Below are 17,341 nucleotides of genomic sequence, written 5' to 3' on the forward strand. Positions count from 1 at the left end.
ACCAATGCGAGCAGCATTGTCGCGATACGAAACAATGTAATCGCGACAGGCTACAATCCGACCTTTATCAAAGTCGGATACGTGATGGTATGCATTTGTTCTCCTTACACGAGGCATCACAACAATGTTTCAGCAGGCAACGCCGGTCAACTACTTTTTGTGTATGAGAAATCGATTGTAAAATTTCCTCATGACAGCACGTTGTAGGTGTCGCCACCGGCGCCAACCTTCTGTGAATGCTCTGAAAAGCTAATCATTAGCATATCGTAGCATCTTCTCTCTGTCGGTTAAATTTCGCGTCTTTAGCACGTCATCTCCGCGGTGTAGCAATTTTAATGTCCAGTAGTGTACATAATCGATTTACGACAGCAGGTAGTCCACACGTGATTGACAATATATGGAATCTTCCGTGTGACCGTCAGTCGAGCTCGAATAACCAAATGGTATCCGGACGGTAGCCCAGCTTTTTCGGTCAGAGAGCCGGCTGGCCTTTGTAATAAGAAAACTGAGTGAATGGGTCAACAGCGAATTTCAACGGATGCCATGTGACATCCGCTACGAACAAATGTTGTTGTTGTTGTGGTCTTCAGCCCTGAGACTGGTTTGATGCAGCTCTCCATGCTACTCTATCCTGTGCAAGCTTCTTCATCTCCCAGTACCTACTGCAACCTACATCCTTCTAAATCTGCTTAGTCTATTGATCTCTTGGTCTCCCTCTACGATTTTTACCCTCCACGCTGCCCTCCAATGCTAAATTTGTGATCTCTTGATGCCTCAAAACATGTCCTACCAACCGATCCCTTCTTCTAGTCTAGTTGTGCCACAAACTTCTTTTCTCCCCAATCGTATTCAATACCTCCTCATTAGTTACGTGATCTACCCATCTTATCTTCAGCATTCTTCTGTAGCACCACATTTCGAAAGCTTCTGTTCTCTTCTTGTCCAAACTAGTTATCGTCCATGTTTCACTTCCATACATGGCTACACTCCATACAAATACTTTCAGAAACGACTTCCTGACTCTTACATCTATACTCGATGTTAACAAATTTCTCTTCTTCAGAAACGATTTCCTTGCCATTGCCAGTCTACATTTTATATCCTCTCTACTTCGACCATCATCAGTTATTTTACTCCCTAAATAGCAAAACTCCTTTACTACTTTAAGTGTCTCATTTCCTAATCTAATCCCCTCAGCATCACCCGATGTAATTTGACTACATTCCATTATCCTCGTTTTGCTTTTGTTGATGTTCATCCTATATCCTCCTTTCAAGACACTGTCCATTCCGTTCAACTGCTCTTCCAAGTCCTTTGCTGTCTCTGACAGAATTACAATGTCATCGGCGAACCTTAAAGTTTTTACTTCTTCTCCAAGAATTTTAATACCTACTCCGAATTTTTCTTTACTGCTTGCTCAATATACAGATTGAATAACATCGGGGAGAGGCTACAACCCTGTCTCACTCCTTTCCCAACCACTGCTTCCCTTTCATGCCCCTCGACTCTTATAACTGCCATCTGGTTTCTGTACAAATTGTAAATAGTCTTTCGCTCCCTGTATTTTACCCCTGCCACCTTCAGAATTTGAAAGAGAGTATTCCAGTTAACGTTGTCAAAAGCTTTCTCTAAGTCTACAAATGCTAGAAACGTAGGTTTGCCTTTTCTTAATCTTTCTTCTAAGGTAAGTCGTAAGGTTAGTATTGCCTCACGTGTTCCAACATTTCTACGGAATCCAAACTGAAATACAACGGCAAAAAAAAGATAAAAAAAAGGTAAGGCGGCCGTTTACGATACCCGGAAAATTCACGTTCGAGTTCCGGTCCGGCACGTATTTTCATTATCGTCTTTCCATTATGTAGCTGATGGTTGTCCATATTCCCAACGGGGAACACATTTCATGTGTTTCATAACGGCTGTAAGTGCCGCATTTTCTGTTTCTCCGGGCATGGATATATGTCCGACGGAACTTTGCGTAGTACTTCTGAACAAGACAGACATTGCATATCGTGTACATCCTCACCATTCTCGATGTCCTGGGCAGTGAACACTTTGCATTCCTGTCCGTCACAGAGGACGTTTCAGACAACTTGCCATCGTTACAACACGGCCAAATCCTACGACCTACACGATAGGTAACTCTCCCAGCATGTTGAACTGTTGCTTTTCATTGCTAGCGTCTCTCACTCTTTCATCTCAAACTTATAGGCCCATCACAGATTTCATTTGTGTAACTTTTATTTTAATTGATGTTTATAACATGTGAACTTGATATTGAACACTAGTGCATTCTTTTCTCGCAATTTCAGTGCTTAATAGTCTTTTCCTGATGTTCTGTAAACGTAGAATGCAGAATAAATAGCAATTAAGGAGTCGAATGTAGGGTCTTCCAGTTATAATGATATGGTACTGCCCTCCCTGTTCACTTACATCCCCACGATTAGCTTCGATTTATCAGTGTTCAGAGTGACTTCTTGATTTACATCTGTAGGTAGGTTCTAAACAAATGTCTCCGAGACCAGACTCCATTGCATCACCTTCAAATACGGTACCAACTTCATTGTGTTCGATTTGTTAGAAGAAGTGGTGGGCAATTGAAGTGTAACACCACAGTTCTATATTCTACATTCATTTCCATATTCGCTCATTAATTCCACTTAAAATGTTATAAACTATGGACGGAACATGAACTCATCGTATCCAACGTGTTTGCATTTGAATGTGTTGGATACTGCGGCTGTCCGGGAATTTGAACCTCCATCTTCCTAAATGGAAATCCCATGTTTACAACGGTATGCCTCATCTCTCGTCGGAAGAAAAAGGACAAGAATAAGATAGAAAATAATGTGGAAGGTATGTCGTATTTCGTCACTAAAGATGTAAAACTACCGACAGAGAGAAAATTTGTACTATTTCAGAATTAACTGAACCATCTGGATGGTTCAAAACATGAAACAGAACTGTTAACAACAAGTAATGTAATTCTGGAAGTAATGGCAGGTAACGTATGTAACGTTATTCTAGATATGAAGAAGGGGATGATGTCGAAATATGGCGATGACAAAATATAATTGATTTAAACAGCAGGAAAACGAAACTAGTAAACTTTTTACAGAATGAATAAAATTTTCTTGGGATTCCAGTCAGGACAGTAGTCACAAATCCACCGGTACTCTTTGGCCATTGTTAAGTGGCAAAGAATTGGCGCCTGTAAACTCCCAATCTTCGTTAAAGAGCCGTAGCTCTGGATGTGGTGTCACTGATTCTTGGTCCATCGCCATATGAGGCAACGTTTCTGTTCACAGTCTGCTGCGTCCCTATTTAACTTTGCGATGCTCCGGTCACACGCCGTGCTCAACTGTAAAGCACTATCTTTCTTGAAGATGTTAAGCGATATTTTTATCGATATACGTCCTTTAATTGTAAATGATTAATAACTGAAACCCACAGCTGCCGACAGGTGTTGTTGATACACCTCGATGTGGACAGCTGAAAATGTGCGCGCCGACCGGGACTCGAACCCGGGATCTCCTGCTGACATGGCAGACGCTCTATCCATCTGAGCCACCGAGGACACAGATGCATAGCGCGACTGCAGGGACTTATCCCTTGTACGCTTCCCGTGAGACTCACATTCCCAACTGTCCACAATTCTACCTATGTAATGTACCTTATAGACATATCCTTTAATTACGTTAGCACTGAAACCGGAAGCATTCCTTACGATAAAGGTGCCGTTTAATGCGATGGTATGTCTGTTTTCCAATTCATTTTTAGCTGCAACACTATTCTCTGGATAGCGTAGTCACAGACAACTCTCCTATTCAATATGGTGTTCTGTTGCCGCGCATAAAGTCTGCGCGACGTTACGATGTCCGCACTCGTATGGTATTTCGTAAATACTGAGAGGTCTGAGGCTTTTATAATATTTTACAAGCTTCGTGAGTTGTCTTATCAGCTGTAATCATGAAGACTGATTTGACGTCGTGTGTCTTCGGGAAACTGTTTATCTTTCGTGTCTTTGAATGGCGGTGTGGGCACCATTACAACTTTATTTCTGCTAGTACGTATGTAACATATCTTCAGCTTAACGTAATTCTCAAAGTTGTATTTATATGAGAAAGGCAAGGGCCATGGTCTAATTCCAACAAAGTAAACATATGTAAGTTTTCGAGAAGATTCAGCTTTGTGTTTCGTCTCCCATGAAAAATTGTTGTAATAACACCTACCTTGACCTAAAAAGTGAGCCTATTGTCGTCACGTAATCTTTGTTTATTTTCAGGACAATGTGGATGTTCCTCGCTGGAGCGTTGTGTCTCACTTTGATGAGCTGCTATACTGGTTTGCTCACTTATGCAGCGTACCATGACTGTGATCCTCTCACTACCAAGGTAAAACACAGCGTTAGTGTATTCCTGCTCAGCGATGACTGATGTTGTGGCCACAAAAGAATTCTAGTATCAGTCTGAAGTGACAGACAATGATTTATGATATTTCGTTTTATTCATTCTAATCTAGTAACTATCCGTATGAGGGATTTTAAGGTTGTAGGCATTCTTGTGAATGTATGGTACAAATTTTCTTGGTGATTGCCAATAAATTCATTGAGGGCAGTGGAGACCAAAGCCAGTGTTGATCAGAGTGATTATTATCCGCGTCTGTGTGTGTGTGGTGACAAAACACTGCATAATTTCATACCTTTCCAATAACCGTTCACGTCACCAGCTACCTCGAGATCGCAGCAGTGGTTCAGCCTTAAAAAACGTCTATCGCTCTCCTACCCCAGGTCCAGACAAATGGCCCTGAATACAAATTGAATGGATAATCGTTCCATCTCTAAATCATGACTCTGAGATCTCTTGACCACGAAAAGAGCGCCGTTTTGGTCGAATACACATCGTTTTTCTGCAGTTGTTATCCTGTACTGTAGCTATTACTTCTTTGTGCTGTCATTACCATTGTCATTAAATAAATTCAAAGCTGGTTTCCAAAGGTTGTTAATTTTATTACTATGTATCATGTTAAATTTACTATCAACTGCCACTGCAAGTACGAGATGAAAACTACCGTTGGTGTAACCCTTGTCTGATGCAGAAATGGACCTGCAGGCCCTAAACTGTTTGCGTTGTATAAATCAGTGAATAAAATACAGAGCAGAGAGATTATAACTTTAACTTTTGATCGTACTTTTAGTCTGTCGCTGCAACTACAATAGTGGGTAATTTTTTCACCAGAAGCGTCTCGCTTGAGTGAGGTAGAGCATCATCAGTGGTCTGTAATTAAGTTATTTACATTTTGATTTGATTTTTAGATCGAAAAACAGTTCGTTAAGAATACTTTGATTTGCACTTACGGTGATTTTTCGCCTGATTTCTCGCTTACATCGGGAAATGCGGTCTGCTAGCACATCGAAGTTTTTCTCTTTTTGGCACTGATAATTTTCGTCTAATTTTTGGATGTTCTGCAGCACTATGTACTTCTCAGACCACACTTTAATGCACACCACTGTATTCTATTTCTTTTTGTACTTCAAGTACGTGTTGTTTGTGTTTTGTAGTGTTGCCAACATAACCTTTCCGCTACTTTGTCTTTGACATACAACTTTTTGTTTTTAATTAGATATTGTGGGTGTGTTATTCTATTTACTTATGTTTATGTGTATTTATGTATTGTGTAAGAGTAGAGAAGCAATAGTGATGCAGATATATTTAGGGGACGGGGAAACTGTGATGAGTGGACATAAATATACAGCAGTGTGATGGAGTGTGAGTTAGAGGAGGAGCTGAGGAGCGAGAAGTGAAATGAAACCGTGAGGGGGAAGGGGCGATGTGGGAGAGCGGGAGGGTGTGAAGCATTGAAAAGGCTCTTTTCTTTTTCATATAAATTAATCAATTATTCTGTATAGAGTCTGGTTTCCGATATTTTTGTGGTCACTGAGCAACTGTTTATTTTGTGTTAATGCTTTTTGTATGTGGAAATTTTCTTGGAAACGGAAGAGGTGTCTGTATTTACTGATTTTTATGATATTCATATCGATTTCAACATTGCTTGGTCTACGGTGTTCTTTTAGACGATCCGTAAATGTTGAATGATTTGTACCATATTTGAATGCTCTGATGTGTTCTTTATATCTTGTGTCAAATGTCCTGCCAGTCACTCCAATGTATATCTTCTCACAATCTTTGCAACTGAGTTGGTAGAAGCGACATTGTTGGTATATGTCTGGTTTTGATTTTAGTTTTGGGATGTGCTTTTGTATGGAATTGTTTGTTTTTATGCAATGTTTATGCCTTGTTTTTGAATATGTTCCATAATACATGAGTGAATTTGTTCTGGTACGTCACTGTATGCCATTTTTGTTTGTTGTAGTACAAGTTGTACGAGATAGTGTGGTTTGGTTAGTTTTTTCATTATTTGTCTCTTTATTTTTTTGTTTTGTTTGTCTAGCATTTTTTCTTTGTGTCCATTTTTAATGCCATTTGTTTTATCATGGCTAACTCTTTCTGATAATTACAATTGTTTAGGGGGATCCTGTTCAGCCTGTTTAACATGTATTTGACTGCTGTTTGTTTATGATTCTGCGGGTGGTTTGAAGTTGCATTTAAGACAATGTCACTTGTGGCTTTTCTGCATATGTCAAATGTATGTTTATTATCGTGTTTTCTTATGGTTGTGTCTAAAAAGCTGAGTGTGTTTACTTGTTTTTCTCCTGTTGTGAACTTTATGTTTTTGTGTACAGTATTTATGCCTTTGTGTAGTTGCTGTATTCTGTTTTTAGGTTCATCTACCATGCATATTATGTCATCCACGTATCTTTACCAGTAGATGATGTTGTAGCTTTTCTTTGTTATTAAGTCTTCAAATATCAATTTTTCTATGTGATTCATGAAAATGTTGGCTAATATTCCTGAGATAGGTAAACCCCTTTGGTTAACTTCCATTTTTATGTACTATCCTTGACTGAATTCAAAAAAGTTCTGTAATAATGTTATGGTTTCTTCTGTGTGTCATGCGGTAGCTGGATTTGTGTTTTCAGGTTTCCTTGAATTATTTAATGATTTCATTGACAGGGATGCAACTGTACATACTTTCTACATCAAAGGAGAGCAGTGTTGCTGTCTCAGGGATTTTAGCGACTATTATATTTCCTACCACTTGAGAGGTACTTCTCATTGTTATTTCATCTTCTAGTTTATGGTACTGGGTGAGCTGTGACTGCCTTTGTTTTGCTAGTAGGTATGTAGCTTCTCTTCTAAAGCAACTATGGACACTGTGGCCACACAAATGAAAAAATGTATAATTTTAACACTTGACAATGTGGTTTTTCCTCGGAGGCATGGACCTCCATTCAAACGCAACAATGTTAGATGCAAAGAATGATTTATCATTCAGTTGTAACTAGACTGACACCTTTCTCCACCATGACAGCAAACATTATTTCGCTAATATTGAGGTCGGTGGAAGACATTTCTAACGCTCACTTTAGCAAAGATTAATATGACCATTGTAACTGTTATATATTTGAAGCAACTACATGCAGCTAACAGCTAATTCCACATGTAATGCTAGAGAGCCCTGTCTTCTATACACCTCGTTTTGCCTTATAGTATTTATGTTCTTGTCTTTGAATTACACCAAGCGTATAACATGCAGTAAGACAATATACACGCTTGTGGACTTGCAGCTCTGCCGGTCCCTTCAATTGCAAATAATATTTGCAGACCAAATATCTGGTTCTGCAGGTATAGACTGTAGCTCTGAATTATATGGTAAATCACATGCCTACAGAAATGTAAATAAAATAGAGAGTGCACCGTAACTGGTCTGTTTTCCCTTTCTTTCAGCAAGCGACTGCCAAGGATCAGTTGCTTCCGCTGCTGGTGATGGAAACCCTGCAGAACTTGCCTGGTATGCCGGGAATCTTTGTTGCGGGTGTTTTCAGTGCCGCCCTCAGGTAAATGTCTCCATATTTTCTGAGATCCATGTTGGAGTACACACTATCAGCTGTAAATCAGTCTTTGTATTAAGCAACCATTCTCAGCCTCTCAGACTCGGTTTGCAAAAGCTGTATTCCTATTACGACTTGATAACTACACATTATACTCTTTGGTATTATTGACCAATTTCGGGGATCCTGCCATTATCATGAGGCAATATAATTGAAGAACTACATGACAATGAATGATTGCCTGGATGGCGTACTCCCCCAACTGCACAAAACTGGACTAGAATATAAACGTGTTGAGTAAACATACGGCCGTCTTCAATCAGCCATTAGGACATACAATAACATGTAGCCAGTATGCGAAAGAAAGCGAAGCGTATGAAGCCCAAACATAAGATGTTGAAGAGTAGGCGTCACATAATAAAATTTGCAATGTGTAGCCCTTGGGCGGCCTGGGCGTGGCATGTCATAGACAGTTCTTGTCTCTCTGTATCTCCTCCATGTCCGCACAACAACTTTTTGGTTCACTCCGAGACGCCTGGAAACTTCCCTTGTTGAGAGCCCTTCCTGGCACAAAGTAATAATCCGGCCGCGATCGAACCGTGGTATTGACCGTCTAGGCACGGTTGAACTACATACAACTTGAGCCGTGTACTTCCTTCCTGGTGGAATGAGTGGAACTGATCGGCTTTCGGACTCCGTCGGTCTACTAGGCGCTACTCATACATGGTTTTTTACATGTTTGGGTGGGTTTAGTGACATCTCTGAACAGTCAAAGGGACAGTGGCTGTGGTACAATATCTACAGTCAACGTCTATCTTCAGGAGCTCTGGGAACCGCTGTGATGCAAAACTTTTTTGATGTGTATATTTCATGCATTCATTGTACCTCTTTGCCGCCGATTAACGTCTCTAGCGCCTCGTGCATCTCTGGCGGCATGAGTAGTGGCGTGGTCCGCTTGTTTAAAAGGACAGTTCAAGTGCTGGAGCGTCTGTTACCTGGCTCACTCTGAAGATGGCTGGACACGACACTGTCCAAATATCGGAAAAATTGGAATTTATGGGACTGCCGGGCCGACTTTTTTTGGAATAATATTGTATTCCTTTCGTGGGGGAACTGATCTATCGAATGAGCTATCCAAGGACGACCCAAGACGCGTGGCATTGCTCAGAGCATTAGTGGCGTAAGAAAAGCTGTGAGAACTGGTCGTTCGCAGATGGCCCAGTAAGTACAGCGGTTTTTCGCGAAATACAAGAGTTCGAAGTTCTATGCCTACATTGTTCATTTCTGTCTTTTTTGCGTTATTTTCCCTATAGATCACCTTAGAAACTTTTTCTGTGACGTTTTTATACCTACTATGGAAGTTTATTGGCAATGCACTGTACTCCCCTACTACAATGCCAACAGTACTAGTTGATCGCCGAGGCCAAGGTACTTCAGAATGTATGTATCATTAAATCTTGTAGTAAAGGACCAAAACAGCTACGTATAGTGCTTCTTGTAGGTAGCTTCCCTCCCTTTCTCTTACAGTTCTAAATTGTCAACATTCTGATGAATTCTTATGGAAGCTGTAGTATTGACGGAAATATTCTTCAGTGTAGTAACATAGATTCAATCAATCGCTTGTTATACACAGGATGTTCGGAAATTCCCATTATAGACTTCCAGGATCTGTAGAGGGGAATGAGTACATAATATTTTGAATAGGAACTTATGTTTGGAAACATGCCGTTCCCATTGTACGACGGCTTACATTCAAAAGCTTAAGCCAGCCACGTCTGCTTGAGGAACTGAATTAGGTGTAACACAATAAAATTATTAGGTAAAAATTCGAAAGGAAATATGACGAAACATATATTTATCACTTACGCACATTTTTTGTATTATTTACGCTTCCATGTTTCATTATGCCAGAACAAACAAGAACCCGGAATACTGTACTTACAGAACATTACTGATACATCACAACAGCGGTTCGATGTGGAGACCACTAACGTTGTTACAGACGTTGTACCTATTAAGCATGTCCTGGTACACAATCTCCATCCCACCTGGTGTCTCTCCGATTTCTAGTGCAGCGGCCAGAACTCGTGCCAGCAGATCTCTATAGGTATTTCCTTGCAAGGCAGACTAATTCACATCAGGTGATCGTTTCGCTTAGTACGCGTCATCCTGCCTATACTATTGCATACCATGACAAGCACTTTTCCCTTTCCGTCAGCAGAAGCGGACGCGTTACACATCTGAATTGAAACCGTCATAGAAGGGAAACGGTAAGTTTCCTGACATGGGTTTCTATTCAAAATATTATGTACTCACTCCCCTCTTACAAGTCCTAGAACGCTGTGGGGCGTAGCGCCTTATACCGATCCTGCTTTGCAGGCGGTTAAGTGGGAGATGTGTCTCAGAGCTGGATAGCGACAGATTCGCACGTAGTTTATGTATCAGCCGATAGAGGACAGTATAGGATAGGGGACTGTGATTTAGTTTCTATTGTACCCACTAGAGTGGACTAAAGTAATAGAATGTTTATCATAAACTGTTCTATTATTTTCATGAAGTGTTATTATGTCTTTTTCTGCATGTAAAATGTTATAAATGTGTTTTAACAGTATGAATGATGCGTGAGTGTGGTTTAAGGTTAATATGAAGATAATTGTTTAACGAGTTATGTAGTGGGATTTAGTGTGGGAACATTTCGAAGAAGTATGGATGTGGACAAAGGGGATTTTTGTGTAATAGATTTGTAAAGTAAGTTTATGGTAAAGGGAAAGTTAATTCAGGTATAAATAACAATAGTAATTAACTTTATCCATAAACAAAACTTACGCATATTAGATAGTTACGTTGGTAAAAAGTGCAATCGTTAGGTTTACTATTTTGCGATTGGTTATTGATGAAAAGCGCGGACTGACGCGGGAGAAGGTTGTTTTGCTATTGGCTGTTGAGTATATTGACCAACGGTAAAGCAATATTCATCGCGCGCCTTTCTCTGCTGGTAGAGAAGACTTAGAGTATTCTAGAGAGGAGTCGGAGCCTAGTCATCAAACAATTCGGACATGTGAAGTAGCAGTTCCGATGGAAATGATTAGTTGCCAGATCTAGCAGTGTTTCATACATCAAAAGTGTTATGAAGTGACGGCATAATTATACCGATGGGTGTGTAGAAATTTCGGAATTTTTAAGTGAATTTTGTGACGAGAAAAGACATAAATTCCGCGTGGCGTATTGAGCAGGTCGGTGGCTAAGAACTGTGACTGCATTAGGTACCGACAGAATTAATATTTGTCGAGCATTCTCAATAAAAGACAATCTGTATTTTTGTAGTTATTACGTTTCCGGGAAATGCAACACCATAAACTTGCTAACGTGAGTGAAAGGGATTGGGAGTGACTGTGTTAAGACTAGCACGGGCTTGGCAGTGATACTTGTTCACCTAAGTTCCAGAATATATTAACTAAGGACAAAATTTCCAACCTTTTATTTCGTGTGAAAATTTTCTCCCGAAACGTAGATTAGTGACTTAAACTGCAGCCAGGTTCACGTCGAAGTACATTAGGTTTCGCTCGGTTTCCCTACTGATGATCTGCTGAGACAATGTTCACAGGTAGGTGCAGGTCCGTCGTAAAGAGACGGAAGGAACCGCGCCGCCGCAGCCGTGTTTTAGGAGGAGTAGGACCCCATACCTTACAGTTTACAAAGCTGGTGATAGTATTTCAATGACAACTGCATCCAGTGTAGCTTTCCAAGTCGGTTTGTAACGCCCATCTGTATTCGTGGGATGAGTACTGAATTTTGCAGTTACTAAGAATGGTGTGACTCAGCGTGGTAACGGTTGGATCACTGCAGTTGTAGTGCATTGTGGTGATTGTAGAGACAAACTGACTTTGGAGAGTTCAATAGTAGAGATGTGATTGCTTATCGCACATTTGAAATTGACAGCATGCAACAGAGACATTGGTACTTCGTGCTTCTCATCGACTGCGCCTTTGGTAGTTAGGACTCGGAACAATAGTAAAATGAAAGTGTCAGAGTCTGGTGCAATATGGTTTAAGGGTGACCTCGTGCGTAAAAATCTCAATGTTATCTGTGATTTGGCTATGTTTTACCGCAATTTCCAAATACCCTGTAGAGACGTTAGGCAACGGCCTTGCCGCAGTGGAAACACCGGTTCCCATCAGATCATCGAAGTTAAGCGCTGCCGCGCGTGGCCGGCACTTGGAGGGTGACCATCCGGCCGCCATGAGCTGCTGCCATTTTTCGGGGTGCACTCAGCTTCGTGATGCCAATTGAGGAGCTACTCGACCGAATAGTAGCGGCTCCGGTCAAAGAAAACCATCATGACGACCAGGAGAGCGGTGTGCTGACTACGCGCCCCTCCTATCCGCATCCACAGCTGAGGATGACACGGCGGTCGGATGGTCCCGTTTTGCCACTTGTGACCTGAAGACGGAGTGCTGTAGAGCCGTTTGTACAGATTCTCTTCAATCTAGTAAAAATATTTTCTATTCTCTCTGCATCTGATGTTATTTGTTTCCTGATCTTCAGTACGAAGACTGGTGAGATGCAGCTCTCCATGCAAGTCCATCCTGTGCAAATCTCTCCATATCTGCGTAACTGTCGCCACATACATCCATTTACTTACTGTGTTCGAGCCTTGATCTCCATCTACAATTCCCCCCCCCCCTCCTCTCCCCCGTGCTTCCCGCCATTAGCATACTGACAATTGCTTGACATCTCAGGACGTGTCCTAACAACCGGTCCTTTCTTTTACTCTAGTTGCGCCATGAGTTTCTTTTTCATCCAGACCGAATCAGTACCTCTTCGTTAGTTATTTGGTCTACTCATCTAATATCCAGCATTCTCCTACCGCACCACATCTGGAAAGCTTATATTCTCTTTTGCTCTTGAACTCCACAGCAACAGAGTTTCACTTCCACGCAAGGCTACACTGCAGATATATACCGTCAAAAAAGTCTTCCTTGACATTTAAGCTGACATCAGACGTTAATAATTTCCTCTTTTTCAGTATTTGTTTTTGTGCTACGGCTAGACGGAATTTTATATCCTTCCTCATTTCGGCATCGTCATTTATTGCGCTACCAAATACCAAAATTTATCTACTTCTTTTATTGTCTCATTTACCAGTTCCCTCAGTATTGCCGGATTTAATTCGACTGCATTCCGGCAGCGTCTACCGTTTTGCTACTTTTATTTATGTTCATCTCTGGGTTACTACCCATGCTGTTCAGCTGCTCACCCAAGTCATTTTCCGGTTCTGACAGAATTACGTCATCGACAAACCCTACACTGTTTATTTCTTTACCTTGCACTTTAATTCCCTTTCCAAATTTATCCTTTGTTTCCTTCACAGATTGCTCAATGTATAGATTGACTAACATCAGGGATAGGAACAACCTTGATTCACTCTCTTCTCAAATACTCCTTCATTTTCATGTCCTCTGACTCTTAGTACTGCAGTCTGCTTCCTGTACAAGTTGCAAATAACCATTTTATTCAGTGTTTTATCCCTGATTCCTTAAAAAAATTCTCCGGAACCCATATTGATCTTCCCCAAGTTGGGTCTATACCAGCTTTTTCAATGTGTCGTAAAGAATTCGTGTCAATACTTTTATCCAACATCTACTAAACTGGTGGTTCGGTAGCACTAGCACCTGTTGCCTTTTTGTTTGTTTTGGAATCTGATTTATTACATTCTTTCTGAAGTCTGAGATTATTTCGCCTGTCTCACGTATCTTGCACACTAGATGGAATAACTCAGTCAGGGCTAGCTCGTCCAAGGATCTGAATAACTTTGAGGGAATATCGTCTACTCAAGGGGTTTCGTTAGACTTAGGTCTTACATTGCCCTTTCAGTTTCTTCTCGCACTGTTGTACCTCTCGTCTCACCCTCATCTAGTTCTCTTCTTTTTCTACATCTTTTGTCCTCAGATTCGTTGGCCTTATGTAGACCTTCTATATATTTCTCCTAACTTTCAGCCTTCTCTTCTTTTTCTCGTACTGGCTTGCCGTATGACCTCGTGATATCCATATAACTGCTTCTATTTTCTCCAAACGTATTTTTAATTGTCTTGTAGGTGGCAGCTACCTCCTTCTAGTTATGCGTGCTTGAACAGCCATCCCTTTTCTTCTAGCGAGTACCGTTGATCCCTTCTGTACTTCCTGTAAATATCAATTTTAGACCAGTGCGTTCCGTATTGTCTGCTTCATTTACTATATTTTCAAATTTTCTCTTTTCCTCAATTAAATTCGGTATCTCTCGCGTTACCTGAGGATTTCTACCAGGTCTTACTACTTGACCTATATGGTTCTTTTCTATCCTTCCAATTTCGTTTCTCAGAGACACTCGTTCGTTGTTTATTGTATTTATTTCCCTTGTTTCAGTACAATGATACCTAATGCTCCCTGTAAAACTTCCAACAACCATTGGCTGCTTCCATCTATCCACGTCCCATATCCTTAATTTCCTGCCTTTTAATAATTTCTTCAGTATTAATCTAAATTTCATTAGGAATAAATTACGGTCGGGATCCCATCTGCCCATTGTAATGCTTTCAGATTAAAATCCAGTTACGATATCTCTGTATCCATATTACACAATAAACTAGCCGAGTACCTGGCGTTGCTGGGGCATGAATTTATTCCAATCTTCTATTAGTCCCCTACTCCTTCTCCATCTCTTTGTCCATCAGCTCCTCTCTGTTCATCCCCTCCATCTCCCACTCTCTGTCACCTCCTCCCCCTCCCTGCCCATCTCCTTTCGCCATTCTCTCAGTCCATGTCACCATTAACTATGTCAATCTGCTCCTCCCTCCTCTGTCCATCCGTTCATTTTCCTTCTGTCAATCTCCTCCTCTCCTTCTCCCTGTTGATCTCCTCCCATTTCCTTTCTGTCTCCATCTCTTCCTTTCCCATCTCTCTGTCCACTTCCTCCCCTTTCTCTACACATTTCCTTCTCCCGTATCTCTTTGCTCATTCCTCATAGTCTCTCTCCGTCTCGTCTTTCTCCTCTCCCCTCACTCCATTAATTTCCCCCCCTCTGTCTCCGTCCATCTCGTTCTCCTCGTGTCTGTACCTATCTCCTCCTACCCCCTCGCTGTCCCTTTATCTACTCTTTCCCTCTTCGCCAACTAGATAATACGTTCATCCCAATAGGAGACTCGTGGTTCTTCCTCCTGCAGTATTTCTTTCCAGTTTGCAATTAATATCTGTACCAATTTTGATTTCAATCTTTCCAGGGATCAGGATAAGTTTTTCCCGTGGTTTTGCCAACATACGCACATGCCGAATACTTTTCACATACATCACATTTAACATGTTTCGTCTGTATTTCTAGCGAATTTCGCCCTGTAATTTCATTTACACGCAGCTCAATATTTATGAAGCTATACCTCCCCACTTACATGCTGTATACTAACATAATATTCTAGGTACATCCACTGTTACATGTGGCTATTGCCTGCGAAATGTGTTGTGAATAGAGTTGATGCTAAAGAAGTAATAAATTAAAACATGAATCATTATGTGGCAGTATTTGACACCTTGTCTTCTGAAATATGTGCCTTAAGTGATATATTTTTGTAAATATATATGTGGATACTGTATGCGCAAAGTGTTGCTAATAGAGATAGTAGCAACGAGAAAGACGTTCTTAAATGTTTGAAATTATGTTAAAGCTTGCTACAAGTCTCTAAATGCTGAAATACTAGATGACTGGAGTATGGGTTATGGTGTACACTGGTTTTTAATCCCTACCTGTTTCATAAGTGGGTGGTTCTTGCCCCCGCAGTGATTCTTCCCAAACAGTAAGTGACATGTGTACCAAGTTCGACTGAAATCGGTCTGATAGTTTAGGAGGAGATGTGGAACATGCACCCATATGTATATTCATTCATACAGACAGACAACCCTTTTTTTAATTTTTATGGATATGAAATATTCCAGGGTACCCAGATCTCTTCCACTATACAGTCTTCCTTCATTATTCTTATAATGTTGACAATAATAATTTTGTACTCTCTGCAAAGTTTTACCAGACAGCTTCCTACTCCATTCCTTTCTCCCAGTACACGCTCTCCTACCACTCCTCTACCTTTTCTACTGCTGAATTTCAGTTCCCCATCATAATTAAATTTTCGTCTCCGTTAGACATCTGAATAGTTTCCTTTATCTCAAAACTTGTTCTTTCAGTCTCTTCATCATCTGAGATAGATGTCATAATACTTTTACTACTGAGGTGAGTGTTGGCTTCGTGCCTATCATCGCTACGATAACACATTCACTGTACTGTACGTAGTAGCCTACCGCAGTTCTATTTTCTTATTCGTTGACACGCTTATCCTTCCATTACCTCTTTTTGATTTCGTGGTGATAACTCCTTCAGACCTGACCACAAGTCTTATTCTGCCTGCAACCGCACTTCACTGTTACCCGTTGTATCTATCCCTTTAAGTTCACTAACTTTCCATTCCAATTAAGAGATCTATTATTATATACTCCAACCGGTAGAATGCTATTTTTGTTCTTTACTGATCATGACATACCGCTGAGTAATCACGGCAGAAGGTCCGAGTGGAGGACTATTTTACCTCTGAACTATAAATCAAACGGATGACATCATTGTTAAGCCACACACAGGTCTGCATTCCCTCTGGAAACAAAATAACGACTGTAGTTTCCACTTGTTTTGGCCATTCGCAGTACGAATACAGCAAGGTAATGTTGGCTAGTATTAAATCAGTCATCCAGAAAGTTGCCCCTGTAACTGCTGAAACGACTGCTGACCCTCTTCAGAATCCCCGGCCCACTCTTGCGTCTCCACGGATAACTCTCTGTTGTGGTTGCGCCAACTGTGTCGTTGAGGTATGCAGGCTACCTGACGTCGGTAAGTTTCATGCATCATGGAAGAGGTGAATCCCATACAATGTGGCATTTTACACTCGTTCTTAAGTTATACGGTATAACCAGTATCTTCAAGACCTGCAAATGTTCTGTTGTGTTGTTTTCTACACGAAAATGCTTGCTTCTTTGTATGATTAAAATATAATCATATTTTTTTGTAGTTGACGATAATTTAATGGATGCTAGCATTGCCCGGGTATTCATTTCGCCAATTTTCTATTAGAAATGAAAACAAAAAATTGGCCTGCGTTTGTGAAGTAATACACTGGACAGTTTTCGAAAGCTGGGCGCATTCTTCGCGATTTCTTTAACGCCTCTTTGCCAACACCTCTTCATAACTATACAGACGGCAATTGATTTCGCCTACAGCCGTTTTTTTCGTCAGATTCGAGATCTGTTAAAATCACTGCCAGGTGTCAGAGACTTGCTTAATTTGACTCGATTGCAGGAGTGTTTTAGTAGTAAAGAATAAAT

General features: G+C 40.8%; 1 protein-coding gene across 2 annotated transcripts in view; it reads left to right on the top strand.

Moving 5' to 3' along the window:
- LOC126203819 (sodium-coupled monocarboxylate transporter 1-like) overlaps window positions 1-17,341 on the top strand; it is a 472,971-nt gene that overhangs the window by 109,915 nt on the left and 345,715 nt on the right. For both annotated transcript variants that reach the window (XM_049938186.1, XM_049938187.1), the window contains exons 9-10: window positions 4,283-4,391; window positions 7,845-7,954. In XM_049938186.1, coding sequence (XP_049794143.1) covers window positions 4,283-4,391; window positions 7,845-7,954 — 219 coding nt within the window. The remainder of the gene's footprint in view (window positions 1-4,282; window positions 4,392-7,844; window positions 7,955-17,341) is intronic.

The sequence above is a fragment of the Schistocerca nitens genome, chromosome 9 (genome assembly GCF_023898315.1).
Source record: "Schistocerca nitens isolate TAMUIC-IGC-003100 chromosome 9, iqSchNite1.1, whole genome shotgun sequence".
Classification (NCBI taxonomy): domain Eukaryota; kingdom Metazoa; phylum Arthropoda; class Insecta; order Orthoptera; family Acrididae; genus Schistocerca; species Schistocerca nitens.